General features: G+C 34.9%; 2 protein-coding genes across 2 annotated transcripts; one reads left to right on the plus strand and one right to left on the minus strand.

Annotated features, from left to right (window-relative positions):
* The first annotated feature begins 4,103 nt into the window (after window positions 1–4,103).
* LOC108569143 (chondroitin sulfate proteoglycan 4) lies at window positions 4,104–12,262 on the plus strand. The gene is made up of 9 exons (XM_017930575.1): window positions 4,104–4,276; window positions 4,348–4,651; window positions 4,705–4,828; window positions 4,886–6,076; window positions 6,793–7,350; window positions 7,423–9,766; window positions 9,824–10,227; window positions 10,288–11,797; window positions 11,854–12,262. The coding sequence occupies exons 1-9, from the start codon at window positions 4,195–4,197 to the stop codon at window positions 12,228–12,230; spliced, it is 6,894 nt and encodes a 2,297-aa protein (XP_017786064.1). The 5' UTR covers window positions 4,104–4,194; the 3' UTR covers window positions 12,231–12,262.
* Window positions 12,263–13,533: 1,271 nt separating this feature from the next.
* LOC108569141 (alpha-soluble NSF attachment protein) lies at window positions 13,534–15,418 on the minus strand. Its single transcript, XM_017930571.1, has 3 exons — window positions 15,231–15,418; window positions 14,972–15,168; window positions 13,534–14,922 (listed from the first exon to the last, which is right to left on the minus strand). The coding sequence occupies exons 1-3, from the start codon at window positions 15,320–15,322 to the stop codon at window positions 14,333–14,335; spliced, it is 879 nt and encodes a 292-aa protein (XP_017786060.1). The 5' UTR covers window positions 15,323–15,418; the 3' UTR covers window positions 13,534–14,332.

The following is a 15,418-nucleotide window of genomic DNA, read 5'->3' on the forward strand; positions in this document are numbered from 1 at the left end:
ATTTTTTTTTTTCATCTCTCTTTTTTGTAAAATAAACATGAACAAATCAAAATCAGTGCTTCATTAAAACATTACCAATTTTGTTACTAGGTGATCGGAACTCGCATCCAGAGCAAAAACCCTATTTCTACTTTAAACAAACGCGAAACCCTTTTTTTTTTAACTCGACTCTTCTGACCTTTCGAAGAGCAAAAAAAAGAGATTTGCTACGAGCGCTTCACGTGCATTCGAGTCAAAAGGGCAATCGAGAAATAGAGGCAGATTGTATTCAGTTGTGTTTTAATTATTATTATTTTTAACGTACTTATGCAATAGAGAAACGTGTATAAATGGCAATATCATATCCCTTCTAAATAATAATAATAATAATAAAAAGGATTGAAAATAATACAAAGTCGTGTACTTTTCGAAGGTACGGTCCCTGTAGGAAATAGCATTGATTAAAGAAATATTTAAAATACACATGATAGGCCTCCTCTTTTCCACTCTACTCTATCTCAACCCCCTCGGAGCTCGACGGAATCGATATTGCATCCCCTCGAAACGCGCAAATGCAAACAGCCCTTTCTCTGTCTCTCTCTCTCTCACACTCTTTTACATGGCAACAAGCGACTTTCCACTCTACGTACTTGCAGAACATGATTTCGTCCCCTTTACGTTTACGTTTTATCATTAAATATTATACCGTTATTTTAGAGCATTGCGTCGTAACTAGACACACCAGTATTAACCCTTCTTTAGTTTGTTTGTTTCTATTAATTATTCGAATATTTCGAGCAATTCTAAAAAAAAGAGAAGCAGAAAAAGTGATGATTTACAATTGTAAACAGTAGCGAAGCAAATGATAAATATATATTATATTGAATTTCATATATTGTGGAGCTCCAATAAAATACAATTTTCTTAGGCTTCTCGAAGACTTATTCTTTCCAAAAAAATTGTTGTCTTTTCGTTGATCATTTTAGCGAAGGGAAACCTTTGGCCGACGCAATTATGTCTGTATAAACGATGAGGAATATTTTGTATAGATCGGACGTAATACCAATCATTGTAACGAATACATATATATATATATACATAAATATATTTTTTGAAATAAATTTAAGAGCTTCGCGTGTATTAATTGTTTCACTGATCATCATTTATCAGTCCAGTAATCCGCGTTTAGCGAGGAAGCAGTTGGGGGAAAAAAAATCAATAATCCGCGGGGTTGTCGTAGTCCGAGCTAATTGCCGAGGCCAAGGTTACTATCATGTTTTTTTTTTCGGGAAGAATCGATTATTATATTGTTTCTTTTTTTTTTCATTTTTCTTGCACACAATTGCTATTTCGGTGCTACGCAATGTCGTGCAAGGGGAGAACCCTTATGTAATCAAACTGCAGCGTTGCCATGGCGATTTCGTTCGGTCGCTCCATCTATGAAAAGAATGAAAAAATGTGTGTGTGTTTTTTCTTTTTAATTTTAATTATTCAACGTTGTACACTTATTTTTGTAACAAAATAATAATTGTTACTGTGATGTTAATGTGGAGTGACCAGATTTTTCGGGATTTGTCCCGTTTTTTTTTTGTATTCAATTCGTCTGGTCACCCTATGTAAAGGTAAATTTTGAAGCAATATTGTGCAATCGACGGGGACAACTGCAGTTGTTATACAAACCGTCCCAGGAAAGTGAAGGTTCACCATAATCCATGGAGACAAGATCATTGAGGAAAAACACTTATTATTATTATGGTCCAAAATATGTTTGAAATTTTGAAAAATTATATGTTAAGTCATGTGTAATTTATGTGTGTAAATAATTTTCAATTACAGAATAATAATAAAAACTTAATTAATTTAAACTAGTTCTTAATAAACTAAATTAAAAAAAAAAACAAATAATTTTTATATATAAAATAAATAAATAATTTTTTATAAACTAATTATTGTATGAATAAAATTTACTATTACAAACATAGTATTTGAGGTAGTTAAAAAGCAGCTTAATATTAATATGTATAGTCAGCACTCATTTAACATACGTTTGGAGCGTACACGTTTTTTTTTTAACTAACATCTGCCTTTGCACATGTTTGTATCAAAGTTATACAGCCGTATCCTGTGCGTTATGCGAGTATACAATTATTTTAATAGAAATTATGAATGGTACATCAATTACTATTATATCACCATATGACTCATAAATATACCTAGTGCCTTCTAAATTTCCATATAAATGATTTAGAATTATTTAAACATATATATTTCAATAAAAATAACATTGTGGATTATATCTAATTAGAATTAAGTGTAACTTAATTTATTGAGTTAAAACAAAGAAGATGAAATTAAAAGTTCTAGTGATTTGTTTGTATGTACTTTTACTATACAAGTAATCTTCATATACTGTTTAAAAAAAAAGATTTATGGATTCACTTAAATAATTTTATGATATTAATCGAAGAATTAAAACATGATAAGACAAAATAGGATTCATTTCAAATCGTATTTTTATGTAACATAATCATTGTTTTATGTGATTCTAATAGTTCAAATACATATTACAGTTCCAATAGGTTGTTTTTCTTACAACGTGTCTTCAAACTAAAGTAAGTAAATTTTATGATATACGCCTAACAACGTTATGTAATAAGTTATATAAAAAAATCTAACTAGTATATGTTGTATAAGTGACTGTATTGATTTATTTTATAAACGGTTGTATAACATATGCAACCAAACTAACTCATGAAATAGCTTTCATACATGTCATATTTTTTTTTATGCTACATGTTATATAACATAGGCAATTCTACTAACTTGAAAATTGATTTTTATTTTTTACTGGAAATCCTATACGTTTTTCGCTAAATATATTATTATTTTAAAGCAAAAGTTAGTTTTTTCTTCCGGCCCTATTTCTACCCCTTTCAGGTTTAACAGCCACCACAATTTTTTGTTGGTTTCTTGGGAGTTGAACCAACGTTCTTTCGTATTAGATTTTTGTGATACAGGCGATCATAACCACACAGTTAAAGCAAGTTATAAAGCAAATAGTACCAGTTTATAGCAAAAACATTACAACTTGTAATAGACCTGATTATTTTTGTATTACTAAAATAACTAACAGAAAAGAAAATTTGAAAGAGTTAATTTATATTTTGATTTACTTTGTTCCACAAATTTTGTTCTTATTTCATTAAGAAAAGAAGTATCATTCGTACAACTTATAAAATTGGTAAAAAGTATAGTCGATTATGTAATAGAATTTTGTCTTTTTCAAAAACAAACTAAATTGATTAAAAATGTTGCATTTTTTTTTAGTAATGAGAACTTTTGCATTAATAAGAAAAGTAACTGATTTGTCCAAATCACAGGCAGAGTACAAATATTTCGTTTTATCCATGTAAGTTAATAATCATGAATTGTAAATTGAATACTTTATATATTTAAATAACTATCTTCATTGCAACATTCAAAAAGAACAAAATTAAACATCTTCAAACATAACAATAATGATATTGTGGTAAAAATATTATACAATACATTTTAAAATATCTTATTTTAACTGGCACTTAAAAATTATTAAGTTCCAGTTAAGCTTTCTCTGAAATACGTTAGAAATAAGCTAGATTAAGTATCACGAAAATCTGATACGGAAGGTCGTTGGTTCAATTCCCAAAAAAAACAACAAAATTTGTGGGGGCTGTTAAAACCGAAAGGGGTAGAAAAAGGGCCGAAAGAGATTTAAAAAAGCTAGAGTAATATGTGAAAAGTTATTGTTATCATATGTAAATGGTAATTATAAAAATAATTGCAGGATTAGGATTTAGAAACTTAGAATATGAATATATTAATAAATTATGCTTTTAAATAAAAAGTGTCTATCTTGTTACATTATAGAAGAGAAGGCAACCAAAGTAACATTGATTTTGAAGCCTGGATCTATATAAATTTGAAATATTGTAATAGAAGATGTAATGAGCATACTAAGCATACAAAAATAAGGTGTAGTTTATTGATCAATTATATAATTGTGTACAAAAAAACGTGTATAGAATATGATTACTCTGACAGTTGAAGTGAAGTTTTCTTAAGTTTTCTGGTTTTTAGTATGGCGGCGCTCTACGATAGCTGATGTCGGTGTTTATGTACGAGCAAAATAATAATAAAATACGGTTGTGACACAAATGGAAGCAGTAATGAAATAACATGACAAAAATGCATTACCAATGGTTTATGTTTTGGATAGTGTTTGTTGGATTTTTACCATTTCATATATGTTTGGATCAAGGTATGCATGCACCCTGTGCACTTTGTTCATGGGTTATTTTTAGTTTGTAAATATAATTTAATACGTTTCAGCCTCGTTTTATGGGGGAAGCTACATTTCTGTGCCCTTGAAAGAAGCCAAAAGCTCCACTGATATTCATTTCAAATTTCGTACCCATCTACCAAACACCCTGCTATTCCTTGTTGCTGGTACAACCGACTACTGTATAATTACACTTGACAATGGGATGTTAAAAATTATTATAAACTTGGGTGCTGGAGAAAATGATTTATACTGTGAAGGTGTTAAATTGAATAACTTTAAATGGCACAATGTTTATATCATTAGAAAAGATGGTAATTTTTCTGTTATTATCAATGACATCTACAAATTCCAGTAAGTGTATTGGCTTTAATATTTGAGTGAGTTTTCTAAAAGTTTGCTTACAGGAAGCATGTGTCTGGGGATTTCTTTGAACTGAATATCCACTATGGGATATTTATTGGTAGTCTTGGCAACAGGACAGATTTATTTTTTGGTCACATGAATAATTTCAGAGGGTGTTTGGCTGAAGTAAGTTATACATAGAACTGTGCTTCAAAGCAGTATTAATAACTGAAATTTCTCCAGTTTTCTTACAATGGAATGTCTGTACTGGAGCAAGCTAGGAACCGTCAATCCCAATCAACAGTTCACGGAGTCACATGGAATTGCGCTGCCGAATTTGAAGCACCGAACGACCGAGCAATTAGTTTTGTTGAAGACAGCTCTTTTATGGCTGTTACACATCCAATCTCGGATAACATGAAGTTACAATTAGAGCTAAAAACTGTATTTACAACGAGATTAGTCGTTTATAATACTGGATGGAAGATGGATCATTTCATTTTGGAGATTTGGGAAGGCAAAGTGAAAGCCACGTGGAAGCATGATGATATTGTTGTAGAAATTGTTAATGATGAGTATGTATCTGATGGACATTGGCATAAGATAGCGTTGAAAATGAACTCAAACATGACTGAGTTGAGGGTTGACCAGAAGACGAAAATTGAGAAGTTTCCGCAGAAGCTGTACTTCTTTTTAACAGATACTTTTTACATTGGAGGTTTGGAGAAGAGCAAGCAATCGCGAGCCGTTGCAAAGGGTTTGAAGCAGTTCGGTAGTTTGAACGGTTGCTTAAGACACTTATCAATTGGTGATAAAGTAAAAGGATTGGCTGATGTCCATATTAGCGAAGGTTTATTACCGGGATGTGTTTGGCAGTTTGCTTGTCTGAGTAATCCTTGTATAAACAATAGCACTTGTTACCAGATGGGTATTGATTCCTTCAAATGTTTTTGTCGTAACAAGTTATGTTCAAACGCGACTAAAGTCTTCTCCAAGCCGAGCTTCGCCACCGAATTGGAACTGTTAGCCTTGGAACCGTTGAAGATCTTGGAAGGACAAAACATCTTGATAACTACCAACAACCTGCATGTAATTTTAGACTATCCCAAATACGGTATTAAGGATAGCGGTATAATGTTCAGCGTTGTCGAAGCTCCAACCCACGGAAGTATATCCGTCGATGTTTGGCCGAAGACAGAAAATGTGTTTACGTTAGCTGACGTCGCTAAAGACAAAGTTCACTACGTCCACGATGGCACCGAATCTAGAGCGGATCATATCGGATTGGAAGTGTACTTCGAGGCCGGTGATTTATTCATTTTGCCTAACTATCTCCAAGGGAAATTCAAGTTTACCCTTGCTATTAATGTTGCACCTGTTAATGACCCACCTACTCTTAAAATTTCTTCCACTGACGTTCTTAGAGTAGCCCAAGTAAGTCACAGCATGTTATTAAGTGCAACCTACATTTGCTATGCATAGTGAACATTTGTTATAATTTCGTTTTTTTGGTTTTTTTTAATGTGCATGACAGTGCAAAGAATAGCGATGTGTGATTAACTGGCATTGTGGCATGAAGTAGCTTGATGCAAGGTAAGTCTTCTATTATTTTCTTTTTTAAATAAATTTAAGTCAATTATCATTCAAATATTTATGTTTTGAGTTCAACTTTGGCTATTTATTTAATATACAGTTTTTGATTTGTTATTAACACTTCAATTATTCCAAAAAAAAAATGATTTCAAAAGTTAATAACTCATTTTGGTAATAGATCTTTGATGATATGTGCATCTTGTTATATTTTGTATACAAACTGTGAAAAAAGTAGAATTATCTAATATAAATTTAGAAATTAGATTTTGAAGAATACATTATCTTTTTTTATAACAATCAATATACTATTATTTTAAATCAGAAAGCTCCAATACTAAATCAACTTTTGAATTGTCTATTTCTTTGATCTTATTTTTTTCTTATAAGAAATAATGGTATCAATTTTTGAATGTTACTGGTTTTATTACGTTATTTTTTTAATAGCCGATACTAATGATTTACAACCTATTTGTGCTTTGTTTTATGAATAGTTTTTATAGCGTTATTCAAATAGAAAACAGTGGTAGCTTACCTAATGTTATGGTTATATTTTACAGGGCACAAAGAAAGTTATTGGAAGCGACCTGCTCCAAGTGTACGATCCTGATACGAGTGCGAACACCTTAGTTATAAACATATTGGACGCGGGTCCTGGCCATTTCGAACTAAACCACAAACCTTCTGTAGCGATATCATCGTTCACGCGTCAAGATGTTGACAATCACGATGTGGCTTACGTGCACCATCCAAATGCCGCCAACGAATCCTACATCACCTTACAAGTGTCCGATGGTATAGAAACCAGCGCTGCAGGAAAACTTCGTATCTCCGCCTTCCCGCAATTCTGGAGATTGCAGAACAATACCGGCTTGATCCTGATGCATTCAACATCTTCGATCATCACGCCGTACAACTTGAGCTTCGTATCGAACGTGGCGAACGCAATCGATTCTGCTCAGTACCAAATTGAGCAGGGCCCACAGTTCGGGGTTATCGAAGTTGAAAAGGACGTGGGACGATGGGAGAACACCGTCATATTCTCCAGCGATGATTTGCGTCAGCGCAGGGTTCGATATAGACACATCACATCCCGGCCGGACTTCGATGAATTTCAGGTATGGAGCTAAAAACAAATCATTCTTCTTTCATCTATAACTTTTGTTTCTCTCTTCAATTACTCTTGACAGTTTCGAACGACCTTAAACTTGAGCATGCTTTACACGTTTCGAATGAGCTTTGCGAAATGTCGCTTGTTTGCGATAAACCTAAATTTGTTAAGTTTGAACGAAAGGGACGAAGGCGCTTTGACGGTGGATCACCTACGATTCCAGACCGATCCCGTCTCGTCCCCGACAACGTCCATAGTTTATCATGTTGTTGATCCACCGAAGCACGGCTATTTGTTTTATTCGGTATCTAAATATCACTTGCGGAAGCAAGATGTTTTCACTCAGGAAGACGTTCTTATGAGCAACGTCAAGTACAAGCTATACAGGAAAAGTTACTCGTTAATTGTTGATAGCATTACGGTAGATATAGTAGCTCCAGGTTGTAGAAATGTTACAGAAACATTGCATATACGGCATGTTCCTAGTAACGAAACTATGGCTAAAGTTGAAGCAGTCTTGGGGCATTTGACAGTCGAAGAAGGTGGCGTTACTTCGATTAACAATCAAACGTTGAATATCAGAACTGAATTTACTACAACAGACCTGCTTTTTAATATCACGTCGCCGCCAATTCACGGAGTTATGCAAGTCATCAAAGGAACTTCGATAAGGAATAACACCGATTATTTCACGAAGGATGAATTAATCAATAATCAAGTTTTTTACCAACACGATGATTCGGAAAGCGAACGTGACAGCTTTATATTTATGGTGTTGTCAAATAAGAAGGAGGATTTTGAATATGTAAACATTTTGAATATTGTCATTTCCCTGAAGAATGATAACAGCCTCGTGAGAGTAATCGATAAAATGTTCCATGTGGTAGTTGCTGGCGAGCGACTTCTCACCGGGGATGATTTAAGTTATTCAGATGTCGATATTGATACTAAAATGATGAACATAGTGTATACATTTAGAGACCTTCCAAATGGAGAATTTTACGACGCTAGAAATCCGAATGTTAATTTAAGCGAGTTCAGTCAGAAGGATTTGAACGAAAGGTCAGTGTTATTCAAACATAAAGGACCGGAATTCGGAAAAATTAAATTCTCCGTTACGGATGGCGCGTATTACGTGTTTGGTATTTTAGAAGTTCAAGCTTCTGCTCCATTTATTCGGGCTGTAATGAGCAAGCGTTTCGCTATTCAGCACGGAAAATGTGCTGTAGTTACCAGCGAACACTTGAACTTTGACACTAATCTCTACGCGTCCGATGATGATGTTCAGTATGAAGTCACAACGAAGCCTAGCTTTGGGAAGCTGATTTACACAGATTCTTCGAAAATCGTTAATAAATTCACGCAGACCGACGTGAACAACGGTTTAATCTCATACCAGAACGATGTGACTACTTCGAGTGCAGATGAGATTGGTTTAAAGATCAGATGCCGTGACGCTATAAATGTAGCGAATTTTGGTACATGGATGTTGCCGGCTAGCTACTGGGAGCCGCTGAAAGTAAAGACGTCGCGGATTCTCTACGTTGAGGAATCGACAAGTGCCATTATCGGTAAAAACACTTTGGAAATCTTCCAACCAGAAGTACCACCAAGCTCAATCATTTATCACATCACGGAATTACCAGAGAATGGTTATATCAGTATACTACCAGCTAACCAAAACGGCGATGATCAATCCACCAACGTGCGTTCCTTCAGCCAATCTCTAACTAATGAAAATCGAATCATCTACATACAATCCGTTTCGAACGAAACTATGGATAAAGTTACTTTCAACGTCACTAATGGCATGGTTTGGTTATCCGATTTGACTTTGCACATCCAGATAATACCGGAAAGGCTTTATCTTGGAAGCCATTTGTTGACAGTGAACGAGGGTGGAGTCGCGGTTATTTCCACCCTGAACCTGTTCATCGTCACAGAATACTTCAAGACCAGAGTATCCGATTATGTTATATTAGAAGAGCCGAAACACGGATGCATTCAGATTCAGAGGAAATGTAACAAGTTGCATGGTTTCTCTCATAAGGAATTCGCTGCAGGAATCGTGTTTTACTCACACGATGGTTCCGAGAACCTCGAAGATAGCATTTTACTAGTTGGCGTAGCAGGCGAAAAGCGCAGCATTCCCGTTTTATTAAATATCACTGTTTTACCAGTCAATGACCAGAAGCCCAAGCTTGTCAACAATACTGGTCTAATCATGTGGGAAGGTGGAACCGCTGTAATCACTAAAGAAATGCTAGGAGCCTTTGATGCGGATAAACCTAAAGATTCCTTAGTGTACCATCTGCGTAGTGCTTGGTGGGGAAATATAACATTAGCGACAAACCGAAACATAGGTCTTCGGAACTTCACGCAAGACATGATCGACAAACATCAAATAGTCTTCAGACATAAAAGTAAGTTATCCAATTAATTGTTTGATAAATCTTGTTTACTTAACTATTTCTTTACAGATGGGTCCGAGGCTAAATTCGTTTTTAACGTTAGTGATGGCTTGCATTTTACCGACGATCATACGTTCCACATCAAAACGAAACCGGTTAAATTAACTTTCACGCATAAACCTTTGCACATCTTTCCATCTCAACCAAAGTATTTAACATCAGTACATCTGCTTTCCAAAGTATCGGATCCGGAACGAGAGATTTACTACGATGTAGTTACACCTCCCAGTCTCGGACATCTCATGATGAAATCAGACAAGGGAACATTCAATATCGTTAATGGATTTACTCAAAATGATCTTAATGAAAGCCGCGTAATTTACAAACACGTCCATCCGTTTTCCGGTCTCTACGCCAATGATTCGTTTGTATTCAATGTGAAAAGCCACCTAGCTGAAACTCTTTTTAATAGGGTAAATATTAAATACCTATAATAATTTTGATTTGTTTCTAACGTTTTGTTTTGGTTTTAGAAAATGAAAATTGAGATTTCTGTTTCTTCTGGCGGATTGGATGCTTACGTGAGCATTCCAAAAATAATCGTAGATGAAGGCGGTATGACCAAGATAGTATTGAATTTCTCTGGAGTTGTGGTCTTCTTAGAAGACCACGCCGGGTTAAGATCTCCTGTAATCCACGCGTCCGTCGTGCATCCTCACCATGGCCAGATTTTCTTGCAAAACCAATCCAACTTGTCGACTTTTACACAACAACAATTAGAGTCGGGACAAGTTCATTACCAGCATGATCATTCCGATTCATTAGGGGATAACATCTACTTCTCTCTTTATTTAATACCAGGTTATATAATGTTATGCAACATAACTGTGCCCGTGATAATAAATCCCATAAACGATCAGCCGTTTAGATTGGTCACGCAAGCACCACATTTGACGGTGGTGCAGGGTGAAAGTCGAACAATCAGTAAGGTGGAACTGTGTACAGAAGATTTGGATACTATTCCAGCGGAATTGATTTACGATACCGTTTCTGGACCGCACGAAGGAAAAGTAGTACTTCTCCCTGATATGATTGCAATTACTCAATTCACCCAAGCGGACGTTGATGACAATAAACTGATTTACATTCATAATAGTTCCGTGCTTACTGATACCATACACATACGCGTTTGGGATGGAAGATTCCGACCAGAGTACTTCGTCTTTAACATAAAGGTGTTACCTATTGATTTGAATGTCACCGGAGGATTGCCAGTATACATACAGCAAGGCATGAACGTTGTTCATCTAAGGAATCAGCAGTTCCACGTAGAAACCAATATAAATAGAAAACGCATCCAATATGTGATTAGGGACAATCCTAAGCATGGCTTGTTATATGTTAAAGATCGCAAATCCAATCGATTTAACCAGGAGAATTTGGATGAAAATGAAGTGATGTATATGCAGAGAGACATGACGACAGCCAACGATAGTTTTCGCGTCTTCGTGGGAATCTTCCATGGGAATACTTCCAGCGGTGGAGATGTTGATATTCATGTTAAAGTACAACCATTGATGCAGATGGGCAATTGCACGGTTTTAGCTGGTGAAATAAATAAGCTCAGTCTGCATATTTTGGATGCAACACCTCTAGCGAAACTCACCAGCAGCAATCCAAAATACACCATAGTTAATCCACCGAAGAACGGAAAAATCAAGAAAATTATCCGAAGTTCCGGTGAGCACAGGAACGTCTTGGATACTGTAGTCACTACTTTTACACATGAAGAAGTCCAGAGTGGATTGATTTACATCGCTGTCAAAGATATGGAAGTAGGGTGGTCGGGAGTTGCGGATAGTCTCCAATTTGTTTTGGCGGCTACAATTTTCCAACCGGCGGTGGCTGAATTGAAAATCACGATAAAATCATCGTTACATAATGATATTTACTCTACGTTAGCTGGGCCTAACGATCCCGCCGGACATGAAGGTGGGATGCATTTCGCTAGTCCGAATATGACGAGGGATTATTTCCTGATCGGTAATAATATTGGTAGTAAACTTAGTGATTCACTTTAATGTTTTGTTTATTTTTAGTGAGTATGGTGGCTGGAGTTATTATACTAGGAGTAGCTGTCATTATTGTAATCAAATGCAGATCATTTGATCCAGAAGAAATTAACAAGGAAGAGCAATGCCTACAACCTATTCCTTTACCGAGACCACCTGATAGGTTGATGACTTCATCGCCACCGTTACTCAAGCAGTCCGATGGTTACGTATCGCCTATACCAGCTACTCTTCCACATTGCAAAGTGACTCCTCTAAGCAGGAATGAGCTTGATACAAACGCTCGATACCCTTACGGCGTCGATGAACAACACATAGATGACTGGAGCAGTTGTGATGCTTCAGATCCCGCCTGTGCTAGCAGGAATAACATCATGTTACGCAGAAACCAATATTGGGTCTGATGATGACACGTTAATTTTTATCACACACACAAGAAAAAAAACACTTTTTATACTATTGCCCTTTTGGTTCATTCAATTCCATACGGGATCATAAATGATTGGGTTTTCTACTCTTGACTGATTTGTAACTTTCATACAAACAAAACAAAACTCACACACAAACTTCATACCAAAGTGTATCATATATTTTTAATGTTATATATATATTTTTTAAGTTACTAGCCACTGGGGAAGAGAATGTATGAAGGTATATTTTGGTACCTTGGTTAACAACATACATGTTAATAAGAGCGAGTTACTTAATTTTTTGGTTACTTAATGGTATTTATTATTGCCGAATTTTTGTTTACTTTAATATTATTATTATTATTTTTATATTCTAGAGTAGTTGGAGTATTCTGTGCAATTTTAAACGAAAATTCTCTATAAAGTATATATATATTATATATAGCTCAATTTGTTCATGTACTTTTGAGTGAATAAAAAACATTTTGCAAATAATATTCTTTTTCTTTCCTTAATACTTGATTTTATTTTGAGTCAATAAATTTTCAAGATATTGAATTTTTTACTCAAAACTATGTAAATATATTAAAGGTCGGCAAGTTTTTGGGTGCGAAAAGCCATTCCTAAAATATTGTCTGTTATTGTAAAAGTATGAGATGCGGCTCTGGAGTCACTAGATGTTGACTCCTGATCTATGTAATGAAGGGTCTATTTCGCAAGCCCGACAACCGAAAGACCGTCTATTGAAAGCCCGACTTTCGAAATCCCGACGTTCGAAATTCCGAGTGTATCGAAATCCCGACATTGTCTTTTATTATTATAATTTCCACAATAACATTTTTAAATTATTCTACTATATATTAATAGGTACAACGGATACTGAAAAAAATACTTTTAAGACTTAGGTCGATGGCTCTTTTGCCCGATTATTAATTGTTGTTATTTATTCTTAATAACAATAAATAAGATTAATTATTATTGTATTTTTATTTCGTTGTCTTATTCATTATAAAACTTAAGAATAAGAAATATTCTATAATAAAATTAGTTTATGTTATTAACAATAAATAAAATTATTAAATTTTAGATTGTCGGGATTTCGAACATCGGGATTTCGGTTGTCGGGCTTGCGATTGCCACCGGTAATGAACAATGGAAATCACTTCGTTTATGACTCATGTGCAATAAAAATTCACTTACTCATTGATGTTTTAGTCATAAATTTTTATAACAGTGATTCACATAGTGATATCATTTTCGTACAGCCAAACATTGGATGTAAATTAAAAAGCAGTGATTTCATTATAACCCATTATTTAGGCATTAAATATTTATTATTGAATCTTTACCAATTACAATCTGATAACATACACATTAACTATTTTGCATACCAATTGATTATCTCGTCTAAATTTCGAGAGACCCTTCATATAAATCATAGTATAATTAAAGAAAAACAAAACACTTAACCATTTTTAGCAGTAACAATTTTTTTTTGTTCACTATATATAATAATATATATACTGATTCTTATAAATATAACAGTAGTGCGATGGCTTCGCTACACCATCTTGCATCTTAAGTATAATAACAATGAAAGTGCTATTAGCTTTGGAAAAGCAGTCAAATCCACTTTTAGTTATACCGATGGGACATAAATTAATATATATATTTTTTTAATAATTAATAATTTTATAAAAATTCTACTCAACACAAAGCTTATTTTGGAATGTTAACATTATAAATTTAAGATTAAATGTGTATTATTTTTGTTTTGTATACATGTCAATATAATGTCTATATGATTATATACGGATTGAAACCGAAAAGCCAAGTTAGTAGAATTGTTGATGTAAAAAAAAACGAATAAACGAAACGGGAAAATGTTGAGGCTCAGGCTGTTCCAAACTAAAGGAAGTCACATTAGTTTAAACAATATATACAATAATTAATGACTAGATCAACTGATTAATTTCATAATTAATTATTTGTTTTTTTTTTCCTTTGACGAAACGAAATAGCACTTTTATATATCATGAACAATAACTGCGAAAATTAATACGAATAAGTGAGTTACGTGGTGCAACGAAGCAGACTCAACGGAGGTCTGGGTTTTCATTGAGTGTTTTCTTAATGCGTAACAGTATCATAGTGTACCATTGATCTAGGCGTGATATCGAATCATAATCCTTGACGGCATCTGTGAAGCCATCGACGTTCTGGTCTTCCATGTGCTCGATCAGCGTCTGGATAAGCTTATATTCTCGGGAGTCTTGCAGAGCCGGATACATCTGGATGTATCTCTCCATCGCATGTTGAGCGTTTAGAATGTCCACACAGAGGTGGCACAGGGCTGCCCTGAAGAGATACTCCTTAGCACTGTATTTTAATAGAGAGCTTTCTAAAGAAGACATCGCCACGTCTTGATAAATCGTTATTGCTTTATCATAGTTTTCTAATTGGGCAGCGTATTGCGCCACCTTTAACAAGCACTTATTAGCAGAAGAATTATTTTCTTCGCCACGATAATAGTCGGCAGCTTGTTCGTAATGCTGCACTGCACGCTCCAAATTAACGCAGTCGGATTCATACATCTCAGCAATACTTTGATGATGCTTAGCAGCCATCGTAAACCTACCCATGTCAGTGTAAATCTCAATGGCTCTCAGAAGACAATTAACAGCCTCTGTAAGAAATAAATCATTATTGTATTTCAAACTACCAGAAGAACTTACCTTCAATATCGGATTTCTTGTAGCAATTGGCAGCATCTACATAGTTGGTGGCAGCATCATGACGGGATCCAGCTTTCGAATGGAGATTGGCAGCTTCGCAGAAGGCACTGCCTGCGCTAGCCCAATTCTTGGCCATCTTGAAGAGGTTAGCTGCTCTCTGATAGCATTCCACTGCATCTTCAACCTTGGTCGATCCTCTGTATATGGGAAGATTAATTGATCAGCTACTGATCTCTAGTGATGGTTGCAACACACTTACCCAAATAGAGAACCGAAGAAACTTTTTGAGGAATTTAACTTCTTCTCTGCTTCGGCGATCAAAGCCTGAGCTTTCTGTTCGTTGCTGGACATTATTGCTCAATATTGCAGGAAAATATTTACATTCAACTGGAACAACTGACAGCTAGAACCTTCCACATCCAATATTGACAAATTAGTTCCGACCGT

The sequence above is a fragment of the Nicrophorus vespilloides genome, unplaced genomic scaffold (genome assembly GCF_001412225.1).
Source record: "Nicrophorus vespilloides isolate i.1.1-1 unplaced genomic scaffold, Nicve_v1.0, whole genome shotgun sequence".
Lineage (NCBI taxonomy): Eukaryota > Metazoa > Arthropoda > Insecta > Coleoptera > Silphidae > Nicrophorus > Nicrophorus vespilloides.